The sequence below is a fragment of the Boleophthalmus pectinirostris genome, unplaced genomic scaffold (assembly GCF_026225935.1).
Source record: "Boleophthalmus pectinirostris isolate CB_2022bp ecotype Guang Dong unplaced genomic scaffold, ASM2622593v1 HiC_scaffold_6, whole genome shotgun sequence".
Classification (NCBI taxonomy): Eukaryota; Metazoa; Chordata; class Actinopteri; order Gobiiformes; family Gobiidae; genus Boleophthalmus; species Boleophthalmus pectinirostris.
This window is the reverse complement of record NW_026571447.1, coordinates 38,120,713-38,146,614: the sequence shown is the minus strand read 5'-3', so window position 1 is coordinate 38,146,614 and position 25,902 is coordinate 38,120,713. Positions and strand designations below refer to the sequence as shown.

Genomic DNA, 25,902 nt, shown 5'->3' with positions numbered 1-25,902 from the left:
CATGTGTTTTCATCTTCTTATTCCTGCATGTTTACGGTTACTAAACGTTTTCCCTTTGTAAATATTTTTCAGTAATTATGACAAAAAAATTATAACTAAATATATTTCTCAGGTTGCTGTAGTTTGGGTGAACCGCCCTCTTTAGCCTGAAGGTCCAAGATTACACAAAATGGACTCTTGTGAGCTTTTAGTCATGTTAAAATGTTGTTACTTAATCAAAAACAGACCTGGAGTTGTGTTTTGCTTCATTCACACATGTCTGTCTACATCTCCAAAGCTCAAAATGCTCTGTTCTGCCTTGTGATGTCATGGAGTGGCAGTTTTTAAATTAACAGCTCCTTTTACCTTTATTTCAGTAGAGATTGGCAATTCCAGGGCTGAAATTATCCAGATGATTCTAGTGAAGGTGTGTCGAGTTTGAAAACACAGTGGAGCACTTCCTGTATTACCCCATGACATCACAAGGTGTAACAGAGTGTTTTCAGTTTGAGAGAAGTGCTAAATATGCAGGATTTGATTGTTAAACGTGTGTGTCTGTGTGTGTGTGAAAAACAAAACCACAACTGCACCTTTATTTCCACTAGATAAGCAAGAAATATATCCAGGTACATAAGCATTTGACCAACACTGATCTCTGATTTCATAACTGTTTGTCTCCATGGTGATACTGTGGATGGTTCCAGAACGGATCCTCCACCAGAAAAGTTCCAAGGTGCAGCTTTAAGTATAGAAGTCAAATCTGTTTTTTTGTTGTGCGTGTGTCCTCAGCGGCAGGAAGTGAGCGGAGCCAGAGCCCGTGGAGGAGAAGATGCAAAACGACGAGACTGTCCTAAAGCTGAGAGAGTATATGAGAAGAAAGAGAGGAAAAGAAAAGGGAGAGACAGAAGAGGGGAAAAGAAGACAGAGAAGAGAGAGGGAAGGGGCCAGAGCCTGTGGAGAAGACGATTCAAAACAACAAGACTGTCCTAAAGCTGAGAGAGAGAAGAGAGACCTGAAGAGGGGGTAAAGAAGAGAGGGAGGGAGCCAGAAGAGGGGGAAAGAAGAGAGGGAGGGAGCCAGAGTTTGTGTGGAGGAGAGGATTCAAAAGAACAAGACTGTCCTAAAGATGAGAACATTTATGAGAGAAAGAGAGAGAAGAGGGGAAAAGAAGAAAAGAGAAGATGGAGAGAGACAGAAGAAGGGGAAAGAAGAGAAAGGGGGAAAGAAGTACGAGAGGGAGAGACAAGAGGGGGAAAGAAGAGAAAGAGAGAGAAGCAAGGGAAAGAAGTGAGAGAGGGAGAGGCAGAAGAGGCGCAAAGAACTGGAAGAGACAGAAGAGGGGAAAAGAATGGAGAGAGAAGAGGGGGAAGAAGAGAAAGACAGAAGAAGGGGAAAGAATGGAGAAAGAAGCGGAGGAAAGAGGAGAAAGACAGAAGAAGGGTAAAGAATGGAGAGAAGAGGGGAAGAAGAGAAAGACACAAGAGGGGGAAAGAACGGAGAGAGAAGAGGGGAAAGGAGACAAGAGTATAGGGCATACAGAGGGGAGAGGAAAAAAGTAGATAAGAGTAGAAGAAGCTGCGTGTGAGTGTCAGAGAAGAAAGGGTGAGAGGATACAAGAAGAGTACAGGAGAGAAGAGGTGTTTATGAATGAGAGAGGAGGAGGAGACAGAGGGGGAGGGAGAGAAAAATAGAGCGCAGGAGAGAGGAAGACGGTGTACGAAAGAGAGAGACGAGAGGAGTGAGGGGAGAGGAGGCCCCGATATGGACAGCTGTGTGGCTCTGCTGGGTCTGCTCCTGTTTGCAGGTGAGTCACATTTAATCCATAAATAAAAGAAACAAAACAAAACAAACTCCAGGAAACAAGTGAATTTAAACAGAGTCAAATGACACAGAGACATTTCACTTTTTCATTTTGTGCCAAATTACAGTGAAATGATCTGAAATACAGGTTCATTTGAAGTCATTTTAACCAGTGCCAGATAATGCATGTTGTATATTTACATTTATATTGTTTATTAAGGCTGTAACAATAACCAAAATATCGTGATATCAAATCGTAAAAGTTCTCACAGTCAGTGTTGGGGAGTAACAGATTACATGTACCAGCATTACATAATCAGAGTACAAATTATGAGTAACTGTATTCAGTTATAGTTACTGTTTCAGTGAGTGGTAATTGGATTACAGTTACTTTGTTGAATACGGCGGTATGTTCCTGTTTTTACATTTTGGGCTAAACCAGGACTAAAACCAGGACTAAACCAGGACTAAAACCAGAACTAAAACCAGGACTGAACCAGGAGTAAACCAGGACTAAACTAGGACTAAAACTAGGACTAAACCAGGTCTAAACCAGGACTAAACCAGGTCTAAACTAGGTCTAAACCAGGACTAAACCAGGACTAAAACCAGGACTAAACCAGGACTAAACCAGGACTAAACAATATGACACTAACAGTAGGTGGACATAATTTAAAGCAGCAGTGATATCATATAAAAATCATCTCTCTGTCAACAATATTTTTAATCTGGTTAAGGAAAGTCTGGGCTTTTTATTGTCTTTTAGCAGACAAAACATTTTATGTTAAGATTCTAGTCTAGTCTTCTCTACGGTAAACAAAAGTCTGTTCATGGAGACTTGGGCTCAACAGACAATTTGAGAAGAACAAACAAGAATTTTCAGGATGTGGTTGGTACATTCATGTAGTTTTAAAAAGCATGACAATATCAAGTAATCCAAAGTATTCAGATTACGTTAGTCACTTTAAGTAATTTAATGGATTACATTACAAATTAAATTTTGGGATATGTAATCTGTAATCTGTAGGGGAAAACATTTTAAAAGTCACCTTCCCACCACTGCTCACAATAATATCATGGACGTCACAATATATCGAATTACAAGTGTCTTTGCTTACGTTAAATGTTATGGTGCAGCAATAGATAAAAAAAACAAAACAGAGGGAACTACATAGACCATGATCTTTTGCTCCATTTCAGTGCAGACTACAAGAAGAAATAACAGTTCTAACCACTTTTACGTCTTAGTTCTTTGGATTCAGTCTTGTCAAGGCATTTTAAGAGGAAAAAGTCACATATTAACAGTTTTGTTTCTAAGCCTCCACAAAATATCACAATAAATATCGTACCGTGAGCTGTACATCGTGAAAATATCGTATCGAGAGATTTGGATATTGTTACATCCCTAATCGTGAGCCTTCCCACCATATGAGCTTTCCCATGATATCGCAATAAATATCGTATCATGAGACTTGGATATCGTTACACTCCTATTGTTTATATATTCTACTTTACATGCATTTTTATACATATATTTGAATTCATGTTTGCTTTTAAAGATCCTACAGTACATCAAATGGACTCTTGTGGGCTTTATGTGATGTTATAATTTTGTTACCTTCTCAAAAACACCTGGAGTTGTATTTTGTTTCATTCACACGTTTGAATAATCCTTATTATTACAGAATGAGTGAATGAATGTGACAGTGAATGACAGTAATGCATAAAACATGCATAGAAACATAAATACATAGATATAATACAAATTCAAGTTAAGTCATTTTATTTATATAGCACATTTAAAAACAACCATAACAAGTTTCACTAAAGTGCTTTACATCATGAAACACAAAAAAGAGTGACTTAATACACAGAGACAATAGTCTAAAATAGAGCAAAAAATAAATACTTCTTTTATATAACACTAAACAAAAGTAAGGCAAGGCAAGGCAAGTTTATTTGTATAGCACAATTTGTACACAAAGTAATTCGAAGTGCTTTACAGAATAAGAAATACATTAAAATCACAATAAAAACAAATCAAAACATAAATCATCATCATAAAATTAAAGATAAAAATTTTAAAAAGAGAGAGAGAGACTTTAATTACATAAATTAGAGAGAAGAGTGCGGAATGAAAACCTTTCAGTCACATGCACAGTTAAACAGAACCGTTTTGAGCCTGGATTTAAACAGCGTCAAAGAAGTAGTATGTAGTAGTAGTAGTAATAGTAGTAGTATGTATGTATGTAGTAGTAGTAAATGTTGCACAGAAATTAACAAAGAACATACGAACTAATTTACTGCACATTATCACCTATAATATAGCACAGAACACACATTTCATTACAAAACAAAACAAAAATATATATACTGTACATATACTCACCAATAATTTCTTTCAGCACAATATTTTGAAATAATCACTTTTTAAATTAATGATCTGTGTGTGTAGAGCAGATAAAGCACAGTATATCCGCTTGACCTTGTGTTTTAGGTGACGTATTATTGAGTTTCGTCTTTATTTGAAGGGACCATGTATAGAGCCATTAAGATCATAAAAACAAGAGATGTTCCGCACCGGATTAGAGATAAATCGCTCGGTTCCATCTGCAGTTCAGTGGTTGGGTCAAAGTTCTTTCCCTCTGGATTGACTAGAGCTGCGTGTCTAAACTGTACTGTTGCCGGTGTGTCCAGGTGGTGGCGCTGCAGAGCGGTTCGAGGTTCTCATACCCGGGGACATCATGATCGGAGGCATTTTCCCTCTGCATGAAGACGTCCAGAAAATCACGTCCTTCTCCCCCACTGTCCCACAGTGTGTCAGGTATACAGCCCTGGAGTAATGTAGTAGTAGTAGTAGTAGTTGTAGTAGTAGTTGTAGTAGTAGTAGTAGTGGTAGTAGTGGTAGTAGTGGTAGTAGTGGTAGTAGTGCTGGTCATAGTGGTAGTAGTAGAAGTAGTAGTGGTGGTCATAGTGGTAGTAGTGGTAGTAGTAGTAGTAGTGGTAATAGTAGTGGTAATAGTAGTAGTAGTAGTAATAGTGGTTGTTATAATTCTAGTAATAGTCGTAGTAGTAGTAGTAGTGGTGGTAATAGTAATGGTAGTAGTAGTAGTAGTAGTTGTAAATTTAGGAACAATAGTAGTAGAAGTAGTAATAGTAGTAATAGTGGTAATAGTAATAGAAGTTGTAGTAGTCGTAGTTGTTGTAGTAGTGGGCTAGTGGTAGTAGAGTCAGTAGTAGTGGTGGTGGTAATAGTAGTGGTAGTAGTAGCAGTAATAGTTGTAGTCGTAGTAATAGTGGTAGTAGTAGTAGTAGTAGTATTAGTAGTTGTAGTCGTAGTTGTAACTGTAGTAATAATGGTAGTAGAAGAAGCAGGCTAGCAGAAGTGGTGGTAGTAGTAGTAATAGTGGTAATAGCAATAGTAGTTGTAGTAGTGGTAGTAATAGTGGTAGTAGAAGTAGTAGTAGTTATAGTGGTATTAGTGGTAATAGTAATCGTAGTTATAGTTGTAGTAGTAGTGGGCTAGCGGTAGCAGACGTAGTAGTAGTGGTGGTGGTAATAGTAACAGTAGTAGTAGTAGTTGTAGTAGTTGTAGTCATAGTTGTAGTAATAGTAGTCGTAGTAGTAGCAATAGTAATAGCTGTAGTAGTTGTAGTAATAGTGGTAGTAGAAGTAGAAGTGGGGGTGGTGGTTATATTAATAGTAGTAGTATCAGTAGTATCAGTACTGGTAGTAAATGACACCATCACATTCTAAAATCTGAAAATCACCAGTTGATACTTTTAAGTTTTAAGAGCTAAAAAAACCAAAACACAATGGACTTAAAGAGCATATTTTCAGGAGCATGTGATCAGTCCAAGCATTTATGGTCCTGTTTACGAGTTTGAGTTTCAACAAAAAGCTGAGTGAAAAACCGTTGTCTAAATCAGTTGAGTTAAAATAAATATCATATAAAGTCTAACTTGAGAGACAAAGCTTCAGACAGAGCAGTGCCCTCAGTTAGCACCACACCCCCATGCAGGAATGTCAATAACACTGGACGCAAAGTATAAATATTTAGTTTTTAACAGAACGTATGAAACGAGATGTACGCTTGTATTTAGAGTTAAACACTAAACGCCGAACACAAAACACTAAAATCTGACTTATTTTGTTCCCTTTGACGGTTCCATAAACGGCACATGGTGTTTGTTGTAGGTGTGGAGTTGTGGGTCACAGCTCGAAGGCAGGAACTTCAACACAAACCGTCTAAAAATACCTGAGACGTCACAGGATCCTGGACAAAAAACACAAAATATTTCTAAATGTCCTCAGGAGATACGGGCAGTTTCTGTTGTCTAAGAAACAATACTGCACTGTCAAAATATACTGCAGGTAAATAGTTGTACACCGAGTTGTACAATTGTAGGGAGTATTATCTGTTACATACAGGTGAGTTGTTGTACAGTTGTAGGGAGTATTATCTGTAATATAAGGAGGGGTTGTAGTACAGTTGTAGGGAGTATTATCTGGTACATACGAGTGAGTTCTTGTACAGTTGTAGGGAGTATTATCTGTTACATAAGGGTGATTTGTTGTACAGTTGTAGGGAGTATTATGTGTTACATAAGAGTTTGTTGTTGTACAGTTATAGGGAGTATTATCTGTTACATAAAGGTGAGTTGTACAGTTGTAGGGAGTATTATCTCTTACATAATGGTCAGTTGTACAATTGTAGGGAGTATTATCTGTTACATAAAGGTGAGTTGTACAGTTGTGGGGAGTATTATCTGTTACATAATGGTCAGTTGTACAATTGTAGGGAGTATTATCTGTTACATAAAGGTGAGTTGTACAGTTGTAGGGAGTATTATCTGTTACATAAAGGTGAGTTGTACAGTTGTAGGGAGTATTATCTGTTACATAAAGGTGAGTTGTACAGTTGTAGGGAGTATTATCTGTTACATAAAGGTGAGTTGTACAGTTGTAGGGAGTATTATCTGTTACATAAAGGTGAGTTGTACAGTTGTAGGGAGTATTATCTGTTACATAAAGGTGAGTTATACAGTTGTGGGGACTATTATCTGTTACATAAAGGTCAGTTGTACAGTTGTTGGAGTATAGTATGAATGTAGTCCTGTACGGAGACGTATTGATATTTTGCAGTGGGGGTTTTCTATATGTATATCTATTGCGTAATGTCTATCAGTTACCAAGGAGACATAATGCACCAGTAGTGTGCAGTGACTTTTATGGGTTGGTAAGCAGACTTGGGGTGGACATCAATATTTAGTCGATAACAACTCAATAGTGTCACTTTTTATGCAAACTACATTGCAGATTAGTGTATTTATTTTACTCACATTATTGCCTGTAAACTGAACCATTCTGGAGTGAAATCAGAGAAGCCTACACCATAGAGGTTATTAATATTTGTATATTAGACTGTATTTGACACCCTCTTTTTACAAACAGGGTTATTTATGGTCTATTTCTTTCTACTCCTACATTTTATGTATGCAGCTGAGCCTTCAGGACTATTGTTGTCTATGTAATTATTAGTATACATCAAGAAACCACATAAATGACTTATGACAGTTCTACACACGTGTAATGCACTGCACAAAATGTACATTCATGAAGAGATACTAACAACAACAGTGCACTGGTCAGACACGTGACTACAGCCTGATGTGTCACAAACGTCACCTTAAACACAGCCCTGCGTTAGAAATAGAAATTGAAATTCTTTATTGTCTTTATACACAGGGGCACATCACTGGTTTTGGATGAATCTGCTGGGACAGGGTAGTCAGACTGGCACCACCTGGTGCCTCCGCTCAGTTTCATTTCTCTTCAGCAACTAGGCCAGGAATCAGAATACATTGGACCAGACATGTCAAGCTCAGGCCCAGGGGCCAAATTTGGCCCATGATATAATTATATTTAACCCACATGATCATATCAAATATGTATTAGAGCTGCCCGTCGGCTAGACTATAGAGACATTATTATTTAAAATTGTATTGTTATTTTTTATTATGCTCGTTCTGGATTCAAAGTTTAAGGAAACTATTATTAAACATTTATTTGAATAAGAAAAGATTTAACAGAGAAGAGAAAACATGCAGATGTTGATGAAATTTTTCAATAAATATTTACTTTGGCCCACGACTTAATTGCAGTTTTTAATTTTGGCCTCTGTGTGAATTTGAGTTTGACACCCCTGCACTAGACTGTTCGCAAAAACCCTGGAAGTGCGAGTTCGTGCAACAGCCAATCAGCGAAGAGCCGAACATTCTGTGTTGTCAACGACTCCCAAGATCGAGGATTTAAAGCCGGAACAAAGCGAATGTTTGGTGAATTTTATCAAGGAGAAAGACGTTATTGTCCTTCTTCCTACGGGATTTGGGAAAAGCTTAATATACCAGTTAGACCCGTTAGTGGCGCATTACATACGTCACAACCAAATAGCAGCGAATGGTTAAATTAAAAAAGTACCTGCCTACTGTAGAGTGAACGAATCCTAATGCTGCAAGGTCAGACGGTTTCTACGAAGTGAAACCAAATGATGAATCAGGGACAGGGGACACAGGGCTGAAAACTGAGACTGTTTTTCCAGGTCAATAAATAGGTACTGTACTCTTGTGACCTCTGAGCCATGTTAGAATATTTTTAACTGTTTTGTTTCCTTCACACATGGTTGAGTGGTAATTTTAACAGCTCCTTTTACCCTTTGTTCAGTAAAGATGAGCAATTCCAGGACTGAAATGATCCAAATGATTCTTGTGAAGGTCTATGGAGTTTGAAAACACAGTGGAAAATAGCACAATATGTGACTTAAAACGGTGTCCTCTTTTGAATCATCTGTTGCTTGTTTTCTGTTTCAGATTTCTGGACCGTGGCGTGGTCCGTGCGTTGGCGATGGTGGACGCGGTGCAGAGGGCGAACGCGGCTCCTCTTTTGGCCAACGCGAACCTGACCCTGGGTGTGTGGATCAGGGACTCGTGCTCCGACGTGGGCACAGCGCTCAGGGCCACCGAGGAGTTCACCCGAGACGAGACGCACTGTGCTAACACTACTGATAATACTACTACCACAAATACTACTGCTGTGAATACTTCTGCTGTGAATACTTCTACTGTGAATACTACTACTGCAAAAACTACTACTGCTAATCCTACTACTGTGAATACTTCTACTGCGAATACTACTGACACAGGTATGGATTTCATACTACTACAGCACACCAAGATACATATATGTTTAATTTAATACTACTACTTCTACTACTACTATTACTGCTAATACTACTATTTATCAATACACTTAATCTCATATACTCATAATACTACTGTAATTACTACTACTTTACATAATTTTTACTATTACTACTATTCTGAATCAAAAGATAGAGCTTTAAATTTGTTCTGACCCTCACCTATCTTCATCACCTTTGGGTAATGACCAAGAGGAGTCCTGGTTTAGTCCAGGTTAGTCCTGGTTGAGTCCTGGTTGAGTCCTGGTTTAGTCCTGGTTGAGTCCTGGTTGAGTCCTGGTTGAGTCCTGGTTGAGTCCTGGTTTAGTCCTGGTTTAGTCCTGGTTTAGTCCTGGTTTAGGTCTACACACCTACTCACACCTATGATCATGAACTTTTGGGTGACTGAAAGGACAAAATCGCAGATACAAGTGGCTGGATGTTCTTAGAAAAAAGGTGAAGAGCTCAGTCACAAAAGAGGAGCTCGGAGTAGAGCTGCTGCAGCTGAGGTGGCTCACAGGGGAGTTGTTCCAAGTGTGTCCCACCAGTTGTTCTAGGTCTTCCCAGGACACACTGGAGGGACAATGTCTCTTGGAATGCCTCAGGATTCCCCCTGAAGAGCTGGAGAAAGTGTGTGTGGAGGGAAATCTGGGTCTTTCTGCTCAGACTGATGCCTCTGTGATCCAGCTGATAAAGCAGATATAAATTCTCCATCCACCATTTATCACTTCCTCACTACATTCATACATAGTTAAGGTGGCTGAAATCTCTTGCTCAATTACACAACAACAGTATGAAGGGATTATAGCTGTAATCAAACTTTGGATGAATGCTCAGTCCATTTGACCCCTGCTGTTAGTACTTTTATTGCAAATACTACAGGGTATAATACCCTGTGTTCACTGTGATGAAGCAGTCCATCGTTGCACAGTAGTTGTGGTTGTAGAAGTACTAGTATTAGTTGTAGTATTTGCAGTAAGAATACTCTTGTGTCCATGTTCCCACAGTGAGGAGGCCCATCATGGCCCTAATTGGAGCCACTCAGTCAGAAACGTCCATCGCCATCGCCAGACAGCTCACGCTCAGAATGATCCCACAGGTACTTCACATGAACACACATCTGCAGTGTGAACAGAAGGACAAACACACATGGAACCTTGTATATGATCATGGAATTACTAAATACAGCTCTGTACATTGACAAACTACAGACTCACAATCGGATCACAGTTTGCATGTTCTCCCTGTGTCTGTAGAGGTATCCTCTGGGTGAGTTGGTGAAGGTTGTCAGAAAATTCAACATCCAGATACATATTTTTGTAGCACTTTGGTCAACCTGTTGTTTTGAAAATACGTTATAGAGTAGCAATTGCAGTTAGAAGATATGTTAATAGATAATAATGTTGTGTAGTGTCACAATAGTAGAATTCCAAACTTGATTTCAATACTAAGCAATAAACTCAATACTGATTCTGACACCACAATGTTAAATTCAACATTAAACTATGTATGTTCTTTTTCTGTTCCCATGTGGTCTTATACCTGTGTAATCCCTCAGTGGTCCATGGGCGTATAAGAGTCTATGAGATCTTATACAGCTCAAGATCATTCTAAAGGTTTTCAGGAAATTTCTGTCCTGTGAATGGGACTTTTCTAGCATTGACACCTGCTCAAATGACAACCTAGTTTCATTTTAGTTTTAGTATCTGATTATTGATACTTTTGACAAGAGAGAGAAAGATACTTTATTGATCCCAAAGGAAATTCAAGTTTTTTTTCTGCAGCAAACTGTTGCAGTTTTCTCAGTAGCCTTTGTGTCTCAGTCAAAGTCTCAGTGCAGTTGAACAGGGGGACTGGTCAGGGAGGGTTAGCAGATTTGTGTCAGGGCAGTTTGAGGAGAGGAAGAGCCAAAAGTGTCCCTCCTCTGTGTCCTGCAGCATCACAACAGCCTCTAGGGGGAGCCTGGTGCACCAGTTGGTGATGAAAGTGTTCATTCCTTCAAAGTGTTTCCTCTGGAAGGTCTTCTGCCACATATGGTGTAAAAAGCTTGTAGCATCTCAAATGTCCATAGTGAGCTCCTTAGCTTCTCTTGCATAGTCTCCATGGATACAGAAAAAAACAGCTCATTTCACACAATCCAACAGTCCCTTACTTGTGTCCTTTGAACTGCACATGCTGCACTTCTTAATTTGTTAAAATTCCATATGATGTTAAAACTGAGCTCAAAAACTGCTCAGGGTGTGAACCAGGTAGCACAAAAACAGCCAAACTCTCCATTGCATGGGAGCAACAACTCTAATAACTACAGGGTCTTGATACATAAATAAATAATCCATAAATATTACGTACATTTAGCAGTGTCTCCATTTTAAAACCTTTTCTCTTCCTTAGATCAGCTACTCCTCCACCGCTTCCATTCTGAGCGACAAGACCCGTTTTCCCGCCTTTCTGCGGACCATCCCAAACGACGAGCACCAGACGGGGGCGATGGTGAGCCTCCTCTCGTCCTTTCGCTGGAGCTGGGTGGGAGTGGTCACCATGGACGGAGACTACGGACGCTCGGCTCTCGACAACTTCCTCTGGCAAAGCGCCGACGAGCAAATCTGTGTCGCCTTTAAATCCATCATCCCGGGATCGACCAGCAACCAAAACATCTACGCGGCCATTCGACAAACTGCTTTAACCATCTACAATAATCCGAAAGTAAAAGTGATCGTTTCTTTCGCCAAACCGACCATAATGCAGTTTCTTTTCGAGGAGTTGAAGAGGCAGACTTTAGCGGCGGGCGACAGCGTGGAAACAATGAGACGAGTTTGGATCGCGAGTGACAGCTGGTCTTCGATGGACCTTAAAAACGTGGAAGAGGTCGGACACGTGGTGGGATTTCACTTCAAAAGGGGAAACATGGAGCACTTCCTCAACTTCCTGTCCAGAGAGGAAGTGTCTGGGCAGGGGGAAGGCGCAGAGAGCAATCCAGATCTGAAGAGGTTTTACAGCATGATAAATGCGGAAAAAGGTAAAGAAAAAAAAAGTTGTTATATAAAATACAGTGGCTGAATAACGACAAGAAATACATTTAAGTCATATTGTGGAACATTCCTAGCCAGGCCTGCGCCACCTAGTGCCTCCGCTCAATTTAATTTCTCTCCAGCGACTAGGTCAGGAATCAGAATACACTAGATGGTTTGCATGAACCCCGGAAGTGAGAGTTCGGGCACCAGCCAATCAGCGAAGAGCCATACATTCTGTGTTGGTAACGATTCCTGAGAATGAGAATTTAAAGCTGGAACAAAGAGAAAGTGTGGTGAATTTTATCAAGGGGAATAATGATGTTATCGCCCTTCTTCCTACAGGATTTGGGAAAAGCTTAATATACCTGTTAGCCCCATTAGCGGCGCATTACATACATCACGACCAAATAGCAGCGATTGGTTAAATTTAAAAAAGTACCCGCCTACATTAGAGTGAACGAATTCTAATGCTGCGAGGTCAGACTGTTTCTACAAAGTGAAACCAGCTGGTGAATCAGGCTAGAACATTCCAGGCACAGCTAAAACTCCAGTAGAGACATGTAAGTGGTTGACCCCCAACTACATAGTGCATCCTGTTTTGACCTGCATTTGAGGCTCAGAAAATTTCAGTTCTCTCCTTCCCGCTATCCCAGCACTTTTTCCTGTATTTACTTGCAATTATGAAAAACAATTGAGACTCCATGTCACAGAGCCTGGAAGCCATTTTTCTAACAATAAAAACTAGGGTGTGCATTGCCATGAATCTGGCGATACGATATGTATCACTCTGTACATGTCATGATACAATAGATCTCAATATATCCCAATATATCCCAATACTAAAAGGAAAATATAATGCGATTTATCAGTTATTTATTAATTACTTCTAATAATATAGTCATGTACACCTTCACAAGCACAAAATTGTATTGCATTAATTAATTAATTTTTAAATCATGAGAACAGTAAATGTTACTCCGGAATTTCTGTGAAAAATATGATTTTTTAAAATTGATTTGGACAAATTTTGAATCGATTCAAGAATTGTGCAATGTAGCATCGCGATATATCACTGAACTGATTTTTTCTTACACCCCTAATAAAAACACAAAAACTAACATGCTTTTTGCTTTGGTGACATGCAGCTATGAAAAGGCTGAACGTCTGAGTTTTGAACAGGAAGGATCTGTTTCTATTATTACACCATTTTAGAGCATTGCATTTCCTTTTACAGTGAATAAAATTAAGCACACGTTATAGTTTAATTTTACATTCTTCAAAAAAAAAACAAAAAAAAAAAAACAAAAAAAAACATAATATTTTCTTTAATAAACTGTAAACTCCTGGTTCACAGAGAAATATGCTGATATGCTGCACAAATGTCCTGTTGTTGTTGTGTGCAGGTGAGGGGAGGAGCCTGAGGCCAGAGATTCACGCAGACGCCGTGTTCACTGTGCAGATGGCCGTGCTCGCCATCGTTCATGCTGCCATGAAAATGTGTCACCACAACGACTGCAAAACCCCAGGAGCTGTACAACCCTGGCAGGTACGAACACCACGATAAAGAACAATAAGAAAGAAGACACTTGGTTTGCAGCTGAGTGTGATACAACTGGGATGAATCAAATCAAATCCTCCAAATCTGAGACTATGATTTTCAATTCAATTCAGTTCAATTCAATTTTCGAACAGAAAAAGGTAGGTGTCCTTTCCAAGTGGTGGAGAGTCCCTGCCTCAAGTGGAGGAGTTCAAGTATCTCAGAGTCTTGTTCACAAGTGAGAGTTTTGGTTTGGTCCTGGGTTAGACCTGGATTAGACCTGGGTTAGACCTGGGTTAGACCTGGGTTAGACCTGGATTAGACCTGGGTTAGTCCTCGTTTAGTCCTCATTCACTGAGGGGAGGATGGAGTGTGAGATTGACAGGTGAATTGGTGCAGCGTCTGCAGTGATGGTGAAGAAGGAGCTGAGTCCAAAAGCAAAGCTCTCCATTTACAGCTCAGTAAATGGGCTTACCTATGATCATTAACTTTGTGTAATGACCGAATGGACAGGTTTGTGGATACAAGAGGTCGGAATCTGATCCGGATGCCTCCTGGACACCTCCGGGGAAGACCCTGGAACCGCTAGAGATACTATGTCTGTTGGCTGGTCTGGGAACACCTTGGGATCTTCCTAGAAGAGCTTTTGAAAGTGCATGTGGAGAGCAAAGTCTTTGCTTTTCTGCTCAGATGATAAAGTGGAAGAGAATAGGTGGATGGGATAAAGAAGAAAATGATAAAGAAGATGGCACACTTTCTGAGTGGAAGGTCTCAGGTTCGACTCCAGGTTGCCCGGGCCTTTCTGTGCAGAGTTTGTGTGCCTTTCCCTGGCAGTCCAGTTTCTATCCCCCCAAAACATGCACCATAGGTACAATCATCCAGCTGTGGTAGTAATGACCAGGACTAACTCATTAGTGCTGCATTGTGGTGCTCACTGCTCCTCAGAAGAGGCCACAGCGGCATTAAAGGATCCTTTTTTTCTACCTATTGACAGAATATTTGGGATGAAAATATAATATTTATATGATATTAATAATTATATTTATATGATATTATAAGAATATAAAGTGATTCAGACATGTTCTGTGTAGCTGCTTGAAGCCTTGTGGATGGAGGAGTTTGAGCTGGAGGGGACTCGGTACAGATTTGACCAGAGAGGAGACATCAATCTGGGTTACGATGTGAGCGTGTGGAGGTTCCAGGCTGAAGTTACCATCCATGAGACAGTGGCCGAGTATCAACCCCAAAATCACAGCTTCATCTACACCAGAGGGGGCGCCGTCAACCCCCTCACAGCTCTGAAGGTAAGGGGTCATTCCTGTTGGTCAATGATCAGCTTGGGTCTTTTAAATACAGAGGTCCATAACCAATCCTCTGTCAGTAAAAACATGTGGTTAATTAAAATGCATTATTCGGGTTGTTTGATGAATTGAATGCATATTAGTTGGTGTGGTGTTAGTTTTCCTTGCTATGTATTTAATTTATTCCACCCGGCCTATACAAAACTTTAGAGAGCCCATTAACCTGCTCTCTCCTGGTGTTTTTTACTATTTTGTCCATAAATCATCATGATATGAACTTTAATCAGGCGCCTTTTTGTCCCAAGGTCGCTCCTACTAGCTGTAGCAATAGGTTTGATTGACAACGTTACTAAGCGCCTACTCTCTTCTAAACCAGCGGTGCAGGCGGAAAGGAGCATTACCTTCAACAGCCTTGGATTGGCTCTTTGGTTGTTATAATACATGTTTTTCCAAATATAAAACTTAAACTCTAACGGCAAGCCTCGATGAGCTTCATTCGACTGGAAACAAATGCTTTGGGGTATGTCACACTCCCTTAGTCCTTCTTTAGTACTTCTTTATACAGTCTAATGGGCAGCAGACCCTCTAAGAGTTACACAATCCACCTTTAATGTTTCTCCTCAGAATGTTGAAGATTTTGTGATGGAAGTGAAAGAGAACTGGACGATACAACGTTTTCATTTCCGCGTTCAGATGGTCTTAATCTCATGTGTTTGGTGTTTCCTCTCAGGACATAGTGTCCAGATGTTCCAACAGCTGCACTCCAGGTCAATTTAAGAAGTCGGCTGAAGGACAACACACCTGCTGCTACGAGTGCATCAACTGTACGGAGAACTACTACTCCAACAGCACCGGTGAGATGCACATTAAAGCAGCACTCTGTCACTTTTCTCTTAACAGCCTGTACCTGAACTCAGAGCTTCTGCTCCTGACTGATGTGCGATGAGTTTGTACAAAGTTCTACTTGCTGCTGTTTTATGAGTTCATGGTGATAACTTGAGATGAGGACGGCCCGCGGTTTTAACGGGGAACATAGAAACCTTTCGCAATTTGAGGAACATCAGGCTGACCCTGTCCGGGTCTGTATGGGGTGGCATGTGGACAATTTTTATATATTTTTTTAGGCTTTTTAGGGGGTGTGATGGGTTAATCGAGGGAGCACCCCCCATATTTTGCACACTGGCTGCCATAAGGTGAATTTATGACCTGACCACAGAGAAGCCATGTTACTGTAATGCTAGCTATCATTGTCAGGACCGTCAGTATGGCGGCCAAAACAAAAACGGTCACGTGACTGCAGGTTCTCTGTAGATCCAATAAAGCTAACCTCCCTGGTTTGACAACGTATTTCTTTAGATTAGAGATGCAGGTTTGATGCTGTTTGCACACAGTGATCAGACTTTATACATTTAGTTATGTCAAATTTCAAATCATTTATATAACTATGCGTAGATAGTTCATTTGGACAGTCATATTCTGTTCAAATAGGGCTCCGTCTAAAGGTAGCACATATCGACAGGCCAATTTAGCCATCGAATAATGCTCCCACTGTAGAATCACCAACATTCACACATTTATGAGTTGGGGTAGAGGAAGAAAATCTTGACTATATCTTCTATCAAATAATGCATCCACTAGAGGTAACATGCCTCACCTCTGTGATACTGGGGACATTGAAGATGTGACCATTCCATGCGATAAAATTTTATTTATGAAGTGCCAAAAACAATGGATTTGTCTCAGCTCCACAACAAAAAAAACATTATAACACACATTTATTTCAAAAATATATACACACTATACAGGGGAGGGAAATTTATGTCATCTGTGCCTCGGGAGCTCAAATCGACGGCATTTAAACGCTTGGGGGCCATGTGCAGTAACGCTCAAATCGACAGATAGGCCATTTTGACAGAATACCCGCTGTCAGATGGTGACCTAAAATCATATTGTCTATAGTTGCTTAATTTGGGTGTGGTAGGCATTGGCGTGTGATGGGTTAAGATGATTAATACAGGAATAATGTTCGTGCCACATTCTCGTCATAACTGTGCCTCTCCCGTTTCAGATATGGACCAGTGTTTGAGCTGCAACACTGACCGCGAGTGGGCACCAGAGGGCAGCGCGGCCTGCATCGCCAAAGAAATGCTCTTCTTCAGCTGGAACAACGGCTTCGCCATCGTCCTGGTCTCGTTCTGCGCTCTGGGAATCGTTCTCGCGCTCCTCATGTCCGCGCTGTTCTTCCACCGACGCGAAACTCCGGTGGTGCGTGCCTCCGGGGGACCCCTGAGCCAAGTCATCCTCTACTCCCTCATCATCAGCTTCGTCAGCGCCTTGTTATTCGTCGGCCAGCCCTCCAGCCTGCAGTGCAAAGCCAGACAAGTCATTTACGGGATAAGCTTCACAATTTGCGTCGCTTGTATCCTCGTAAAAACCCTTCAGATCCTGCTCGCGTTCCAGTTCAACCCGGCGCTGCAAGACGTGCTTCGCAAACTCTACCAGCCGTACGTCATCGTCAGTGTTTGCGCCGCGCTGCAGGTCGCCACGTGCATCTGCTGGCTCGTTTTAAAAAGCCCGTTCAGTTACGTCATCAACCAAAACACCACGCTGATCCTAGACTGTCACGAAGGGTCGTACATCGCCTTTGGAGTCATGCTCGGCTACATCGCGCTGCTGGCTTTCATTTGCTTCGTGTGCGCGTTCAAATGTCGCAAACTCCCTCAGCAGTACAACGAAGCCAGGTTCATCACGTTCAGCATGCTGCTCTATCTCATTTCCTGGCTGCTTTTCATTCCCATTTACGTCACAACTTCCGGAGTATACCTGCCCGCCGTGGAGATGGTCGTGATCCTGATCTCCAACTATGGAATACTTAGCTGCCACTTTTTCCCCAAATGTTACGTGATTCTGTTCAAAAAGGATAAAAACACACACAGCGCCTTCAGGAAGTCGATTTACGAGTACACGAGTAAAAGCGTCATGTCGTTTTCGACTTCGGAGAGTCCAGGAAGCGGAGTCGGGTCGGATGTGTCGATTGAAGAAATGAAAGATGTTAAAGTTTCAGTTTTGAGTCAGGACTTGAAACAGAGGAGGTGTCTAAGACGAAGCTCGAGTATATAATTTAAAAGTTTTGCTGAAGACATTTTGTGCTTGTGTCTGCTCTGTTATGATCATCTATGGCACCCGTAGATCTGCGAGTGCATTTACGTGTGCACGAGTGTCCCGGTTATGATCGTGTTTTTTGAGTATCCTGGTTTTGTGAGTGTCCATGTAGACGCAGTATCCTGATTTCAGAATCCTGGATGAGATAGTATCCTGGAGATGAGAAAGCAGGTGACTCTCACTGGGTTTTTCAGAGAGTATCCAGGATACTATTCATCTGATTCATGCGCCAGTTTCAGTTTGTGGAAACCGTCTGACCTCGCAGCATTAGGATTTGTTTGCTCGATGGTAGGCGGGTACTTTTTTATGTAGCCAATCGCTGCTATTTGGTCGTGACGTACGAACTTTTCCCGAATTCTGTAGGAAGAAGGACAATAACATTTTTCCCTGTGATAAAACTCAACTCTTTCTGGCTTTAAATCCTCGATCTCAGGAATCGTTGCCAACACTGAATGTCTGACTCTTCGCTGATTGGCTGGTGCCCAAACTCGCACTTCTGGGGTTTTTGCAAACCGTCTATTGTATTCTGATTCCTGGAAAGAATTGAAATTGAGCGGAGGCACTAGGTGGCACCAGCCTGACTATCTAAGTACAACTTCAAGAGAGTAAATGAGAAGGAGAAACAACTATAACATGTTTAAAAGCTCTGAAAAGTGGATTTTGCAGAATAGGTCTGCTTTATAAATCACACTCCATAGCACTTTGAGAGTTCTGGTTATAGTTCAGCCTGGAGTGTGTGAATATTAGGGACGGGACAACATAAGACTGCCACAAGATCGTGCACACAAGAGAATAAAGTAACGTAAATTACGTGTTACATCTCTTTAACAGTTCCAAAAAGCAGTGCTAGAATGGAAACAAAAATATGAAACCAAATAAATAAAAAAATGGCGATGCCAAAACTGGAAACCGAGCTGTGAAATGTATATATTAGGAATTATGTTAAAATCTCGTCTTGTCTCGTTCTCGTCTCGTATCTCGTCTTGTCTCGTGGAAACTGTGTCTATCCTGTCCCTAGTGAATATGAACGTCTTATATACTGTATTTGGGCGATTAACGATAATAATAATCAGAATTTTTGCAGAATTTTGCAGTCCAAAATGTGCTTAAACGTGCCTAAATGTCTCAGTCGCGGTTCAGCTTCGAGTAAAAGCACTGTAAAATGTGAAGAAATGTCATTTTAATTGGAAGAATAGACTCGTTTTCACAAGTTTTTGTGATTATTTTTTGACTATTTTTGTATTTTTATTATTTTTGATGAAGTTAAAGGCGCTGTACTTCATTTTTTTTACTGTCTTATTCTTTACTTACCTTACCATCAACTACTAATCTCTAAATTTCTGATAACCAAACATTAAAAGGCTTTGTAATTACATGCAGACAGTACACAGCAGACTTATTTTAACCTCAGGAGCTGTTTTTACTCTACATCTGTACTGGCGCAAAGCAAGTTTTTCTCTAATATATGAGAAAAATCAGGTACGAGGCCTTTAACGTTCTGTTTTTGCTTCTGATGAAAACGACAGTGTTATAAAATGATCCTGTAGACGTTTAAAATAAAGCACTAATATTTGTATGAAGGAGCTGTTTGCGAGGTCGTACTGTGATGGATTGGGACTGGTGCAATATTTTTACAATTTAAAAAATAAATCTTGATTGATTTTGACTTGTTTGTGTTGGTGCTTTTGTTTGGTTTTGTTTTTCACTTGGTTTAGTACTTCTTTAGACCTGGTTTACTTCTTCTATAGACCTTCTATAGACCTGGTTTATTCCCTTTTTAGTCCTGGTTTAGGCCTTCTTTAGACCTGTTTTAGACTTGGTTTAGTCCTTCTTTAGACCCAGTTCAGTCTTTCTTTAGACCTGATTTAGTCCTTCTATAAACCTGTTTTAGTTCTTCTTTAGACCTGTTTTAGACCTGGTTTAGTTTTTTTTTAAGACCTGATTTAGAACTGGTTTAGTTCTTTTTTAGACCTGTTTTAGTCCTTCTTTAGATGTGGTTTAGTCCTTGTTTAGACCCTGTTTTAGTCCTGGTTCAATCCTTGTTTAGACCTGGTTTTGTCCTTCTTTAGACCCAGTTCAGTCTTTCTTTAGACCTGATTTAGTCCTTCTATAAACCTGTTTTAGTTCTTCTTTAGACCCGTTTTAGTTCTTTTTTAGACCTGATTTAGAACTGGTTTAGTCCTTCTTTAGATGTGGTTTAGTCCTTGTTTAGACCTGATTTATTCCTGTTTTAGTCCTGGTTCAATCCTTGTTTAGACCTGTTGTAGTCCTTGTTTAGACCTGTTTTAGTAATTTTTTAGACCGGTTTTAGTCCTTCTATAGACCTGTTTTAGTCCTTGTTTAGACCTGTTTTAGTCCTGGTTTAGTCTGTGTTGTTTCCTGCATTCTTCCATCTCTCGTGACTAACCCGTGGAGGTGAAATTGAGAAGTCTAATAGTTTAGTGGCCGAGTTGAGCAGGTGAAATGTTTTTTGTTGATGATGACGGATGAATGTAAAGAACGAGGAAACACAAACACAACACTCTTCACTTTTGTTTGAGTTTGACTGGAGTTTGATTGAACCTGAAACGTTCTGACACAAACAGATTCCTCTTGTCACTGCACATCTGTCTGCGTCTCTGAAGAACACACCGCTTCACCTTTCATAATAAATTCCACGAACCTGACCTGTTTATGTATAAATGTATAACCTTATATAACCCTAGATACGAGGTAAACATGGTCACATCAAATCGAGCGTTTACTGATTCTATTTACTGATTTATTCTGAATCACTGGACAGGTTGGCCACGTTTATGTTATACAGTAGTCCCTTGTTTATCACGGAGGTTATGTTCTAAAAATAACCCGCGAGAGGTGAAAAACACAAAGTAGTCAACTTATATTTTACAATTATTATCTCTGTTTTAAGTCTGTAAAACCCCTCACCGCACACTTTATACACTTTTCTCAGACAGAACAGTTACAATCCTTTTTACATCCTTCCTCTAACCTCTACCTTCCTACAGTGTGTCCAGAAGTGCAACTTTTTGTGCGATGGTTTGCATCTTCCTCTGCATTTTGGGTGCGACCGCAGGAGCCTTTGTCGGTGCACAACGTTTCGTCGACATTGTGAGTTTTGTCGGGGAGAAAACTTGCAAACATACAGTACTTCAGAATCACACTGAATCCAACATTTATGTAAATTTGTCAAACCGAACACATTCTGTACTGTACAGGAGACACAATTGACAAAGGTCTACAGTCCCCAGCCAATCAGGACGCAGGGGGAGGAACACAATATACGTTTATACTAGGGGTGTGCAAAAATATCGGAATATTGATATATCGTATCGTTTAATGTGATGATACAGTATCGATATCGTGGGCTGCCGTATCGATATATCACCAAGAATATTTTTAGGTGTGTTTTGCTAAATTATTATGTTACAGTGCTACATTTTTGTTGCTTGTGGAGTGAAAGGAAACTAATTTATGCGACACATTTGACATTTTTACTGTTTTGAGGATTAAAATGTTTGTGTTTCATATGAACTTTTCACAAGAAGTGATTTAACAAAGCCTTTTAGTATCAGAGCCACGATTTAGCCTTTATTTTTTATTGAACCATATCAAATCGATTTGAAATATATCATATCGAATCGAAGGTGCACTGTATCGAGATATGTATTGTATCGTGGCCTGTGTATCGAGGTTTGTATCGTATCGGCAACTCCTTAATGATACTCAGCCATAGTTCATACACTGTTAAAAAAAAATAATAATGAAAAATTGCACTAAGAAAAATATGCAAAACAGCGAGACCGAGCGAGACATGAGCATCGCGAGCCTCATTTGAGCGACTCTGAACGCTGTGCATCACACCCACTTTGTCCACTTCTTTTATACAGTTTATGATTTAAACATTCATTGAACAGAATAAAGACGTCATATATTTTTATTTGTCAGATCATAACTGGACTGTAAATCAGTCGACCTTTGTCCCTTCTTATCGCTGCAGTCGTTCCATCTCGCTTAAGTGGCCTGTTCCTGCTTCCTCTGGTCTCCGATACCCAACGCAGGTGAGAGCGTCCGGGGTCGGAAAACCCCTGCGCTCCTCTCAGCTCCGCACTGAAACCAGGTCCGGTTCTGGAGAAAGTGAAAGGAGCTGCGGGGCATCAGATGTAACCCGAACCCTGTACTCAAGTCTCTGTTTATACACCGTGAGTGCTGAGTAATAACACACTAATGAGTTTAAACAGGGACTAAACCAGGACTAAACCAGGATTAAACAAGGACTGATATGAGATTAAACAAGTGTTGAACTGAAATTAAACAAGTGTTGAACTGAGACTAAACCAGGACTAAACCAGGATTAAACCAGGATTAAACCAGAAAGAAAGAAAGTCTCAGATCTCAGGAGTGTTGTAACCTGAGTCGGTCTTTTGTCTGCCGCAGAGTGACAGCTCTTTGTTCCAGCCTGAAATCTCTGGAATGTTTCTGCAATTATGAACAAGACTTTTACTATGAGCTCATGTTTTTGTGGGTCAAGTGTCACTCGCTCGGTGACAAAGAAGGCGAAGTGTCTTGCTCAAGGACACAATGGCAGTATGAGCTGGCGGTGACGGGAATCAAACTTTCAACCTGGGAAGTGGGCCAGACTGTCACTACTGCTGCTACTACTGAAACCTAAACTGTGCAGTAATGTTCGGCATTACAGGGAAAAATTTGTAATATTTTACTCGTTACAAATGTGAGTAACGTGTGTCACAATGTTTTTTTTTAAACTGGATTGAAATGGTGGATTTTTAGTTTTTCTTCAAATTCGCTAAAATCACGGCGATATCAGCAGCGGTGAAACGCCATCGTTACTGTTCCAAGTGCAAAAGGACTGGGACTTGAACTCCAATGCCGGACTACTGGGCCGCATACAGACTGAACCAGGACTGAATCAGGACTAAACTGTTTTCAGTCCTGGTTTCAATCACTGTCTGGTCTTAGTCTGGTCCCGGCCTCAATCCCAGTCCCAGTCTCAGTCCTGGCCCCAGTCTCAGTCCCAGTCTGGTCCCGGTCTGGTCCCAACCTCAGTCCCAGTCTCAGTCCTGGTCTCAGTCCCGGTCTGGTCCCGACCTCAGTCCTGGTCTCAGTCCTGGTCTCAGTCCCAATCTCAGTCCCGGTCTTGTTCCCGGTCTAAGTCCCAGTCTCAGTCCTGGTCCCAGTCTGGCCCCGATCTAAATCCTGGTCTAAGTCCCGAACTGGTTCCGGTCTGGTCCTGGACCTGGTTCAGTCGTGGTTTAGTCCATTTTTCATTTAAACACAAAATTGAAAAATGAAAAAAACAAATCATTATCTGTTTTTTTTCATTTTGGTTTTGGAGACAAATAATGAAGAAAATAGTTATTTTTTCATTTTCTCATTTTTGGTTTTATATTGAAAAACTAATGAACGAATGACACGGATTTTTGTGCTTTCTTGTAAAATTCCGATAATAAAATTCAAAGTGAAACCAAACTTCATTCTGCACAACATTCTCCATGGACACAGACACTTCTAATGCCACACTGTGGAATATTACAGCCAGAGGCACGACATTTCCATGGCAACAAGCAGGAAGAGACCCTTACATGATCCCTGGAAGAGGAAAAAATCATCCTGTGAAACATTCTGGACAAAGCGACAACATCTCCACGGAGAAAAGCGTTTGATGGACCCGCTACCAGAAAAGTTACACAGTGCAGCTTTAAAAAAAATGTGCGAGCCATAACAAACACGCGGCAGTAAAAGTTGTGTAACATTGGCAGCCTTTGTTCCTTTGTGTAAAACTTGAGCTAAAACAATAGAGTCTCTGTGAAGTCTGTATATTCCCCGAACCAGACCAGTCACACCGCATGTTCAGACCGACAGCTGTGAAACACCAACGACGAGGAAAAGGCTCGTTTTACTCTCCCACGTGTGAAACTGTCAACGCATCGATACAAAAATGTATCAGGTTAAAGGCGGCGTTTGTTTCACCGTCTCAAAAACGTCGGGTGACCAGATGAGACTGACTGAAACTCAGGACGGTGTTTTTTTTTTTTTTTTTCTACCACAAGAAAACATAAAATCATGAACTCAAAAATGTCATTGTGGTAAAATAACAACACACATAGGGACAAATGCACCTGTCGATTTGAGCTCCTTAGCGCTGTTCCAGTTTAAACGCCGTCGATTTGAGACAGACGTGGAGTAATAAGTCACATTTTAAAAGTGTATTGTTCATTTTTATGTTTTGACCAGTTAAACATCTAATTTTTTTGTTAGATTTGTGGCAGAACTCTTACGTTAGATGATTGAATAATTTGGATTTAATATTTTGTTTTATCGTTATCATTTTCATTACATTGTATTTTATTTGGTAAAAAACGTAACTTTTTAAAAAAAGAAGACGTATAAATAAAATGTGATGGGAGCCTTATTTGATAGAAGATATCGGCCTGTGGAAATGAGGGTTACACCTACATTTGACCCATCCTTCAGTGTGTCTGTAAACCTGCATCTGACCTGTCCGTGAATGTCTCTGGGTTGAACCTGCATTTGACCCATCCTTCAGTGTCTCTGGGTTACACCAGCATTCAACACATTGTTCAGTGTCTCTGGCTTAAACCTGCATTTGACCCGTCCTTCAGTGTCTCTGGGTTACACCAGCATTCAACATTCTTCAGTGTCTCTGTAAACCTGCATTTAACCCATCCTTCAGTGTCTCTGTGTTAAACCTGCATTTGACCCATGCTTCAGTATCTTTGTGGTAAGCCTGCATTTGACCCATCCTTCAGTATCTCTGGGTTGCACCTGCATTCAACACATTCTTCAGTATCTCTGAGTTATATCTGCATTTGGCCGTCCTTCCGTGTGTCTGGGTTAAACCTGCATTTGACCCATCCTTCCATGTCTCTGGGTTAAACCTGCATTTGACTCGTCCTTCAGTGTTTCAGGGTTACACCAGCATTCAACATTCTTCAGTGTCTCTGTAAACCTGCATTTAACCCATCCTTCAGTGTCTCTGTAAACCTGCATTTGACCTGTCCGTGAGTGTCTCTGGGTTAAACCTGCATTTGACCCATGCTTCAGTGTCTCTGGGTTACACCGGCATTCAACACATTCTTCAGTGTCTCTGGGTTAAACCTGCATTTGACCCATCCTTCAGTGTCAGTGTTAAACCTTCATTTTACCCATGCTTCAGTGTCTCTGTAAACCTGCATTTGACCCATCCTTCAGTACCTCTGGGTTAAACCTGTCAGGAGCAGTGGGACCATCTCCAGATCTTGAACTGGTCTTGATCAGAACTATCCACGGGGTTCAGAGTGTTTAAAAATTTGGACTGTTGTCACGGTAATTAACAATTTAAAACCAAATGTTACCATCTGTTTTGAATGGCCAGAAATCTTCAGAATGTTGCAGATCACAGTCCCATGAACAAAGATTTAAAGGTCCTGTGTAACGCAGAATTGACTGATGTCTTCAAAAACAGACCAAAAATACTACGTTCCACCTTGTGATGTCACGAAGGGGGAGTTTCAGTTTCAGTGAACAGCTCCTTTTACCTTTAGTTCAGTAGAGATCGGCAATTCCAGGTCTGAAATCATCCAGATTCTAGTGAAGGTGTGTGGAGTTTAAAAACACAGTGAAGCACTTCCTGTATTACCACATGACATCACAAAGTGGAACAGCGTGTTTTTTTGTTGGAAAGTAGAACTAAATATGCAGGATTTATCAGTTAAAAATATGTGAATGAAACAAAACTCCAGGTCTGTTAACGATGAGGAAACTAAATCAGAAAATAGTGTAATATGTAAATTCAGTATTTATGGTTTCTTATAAAATTACGATAATGAAAACAAGACTACAAAACAAAAAAAA

The 25,902-nt window shown here is 40.5% G+C and overlaps 1 protein-coding gene across 1 annotated transcript; it reads left to right on the top strand.

Annotated features, from left to right (window-relative positions):
- Positions 1-268: 268 nt before the first annotated feature.
- Positions 269-19,693, top strand: gprc6a (G protein-coupled receptor, class C, group 6, member A). Its single transcript, XM_055164287.1, has 9 exons — positions 269-1,783; positions 4,477-4,603; positions 8,649-8,980; positions 10,024-10,115; positions 11,408-12,032; positions 13,431-13,573; positions 14,656-14,868; positions 15,596-15,719; positions 16,934-19,693. Exons 1-9 carry the CDS (start codon positions 1,627-1,629, stop codon positions 17,983-17,985), a joined length of 2,865 nt encoding a protein of 954 aa, XP_055020262.1. The 5' UTR covers positions 269-1,626; the 3' UTR covers positions 17,986-19,693.
- The last annotated feature ends 6,209 nt before the right edge of the window (positions 19,694-25,902 follow it).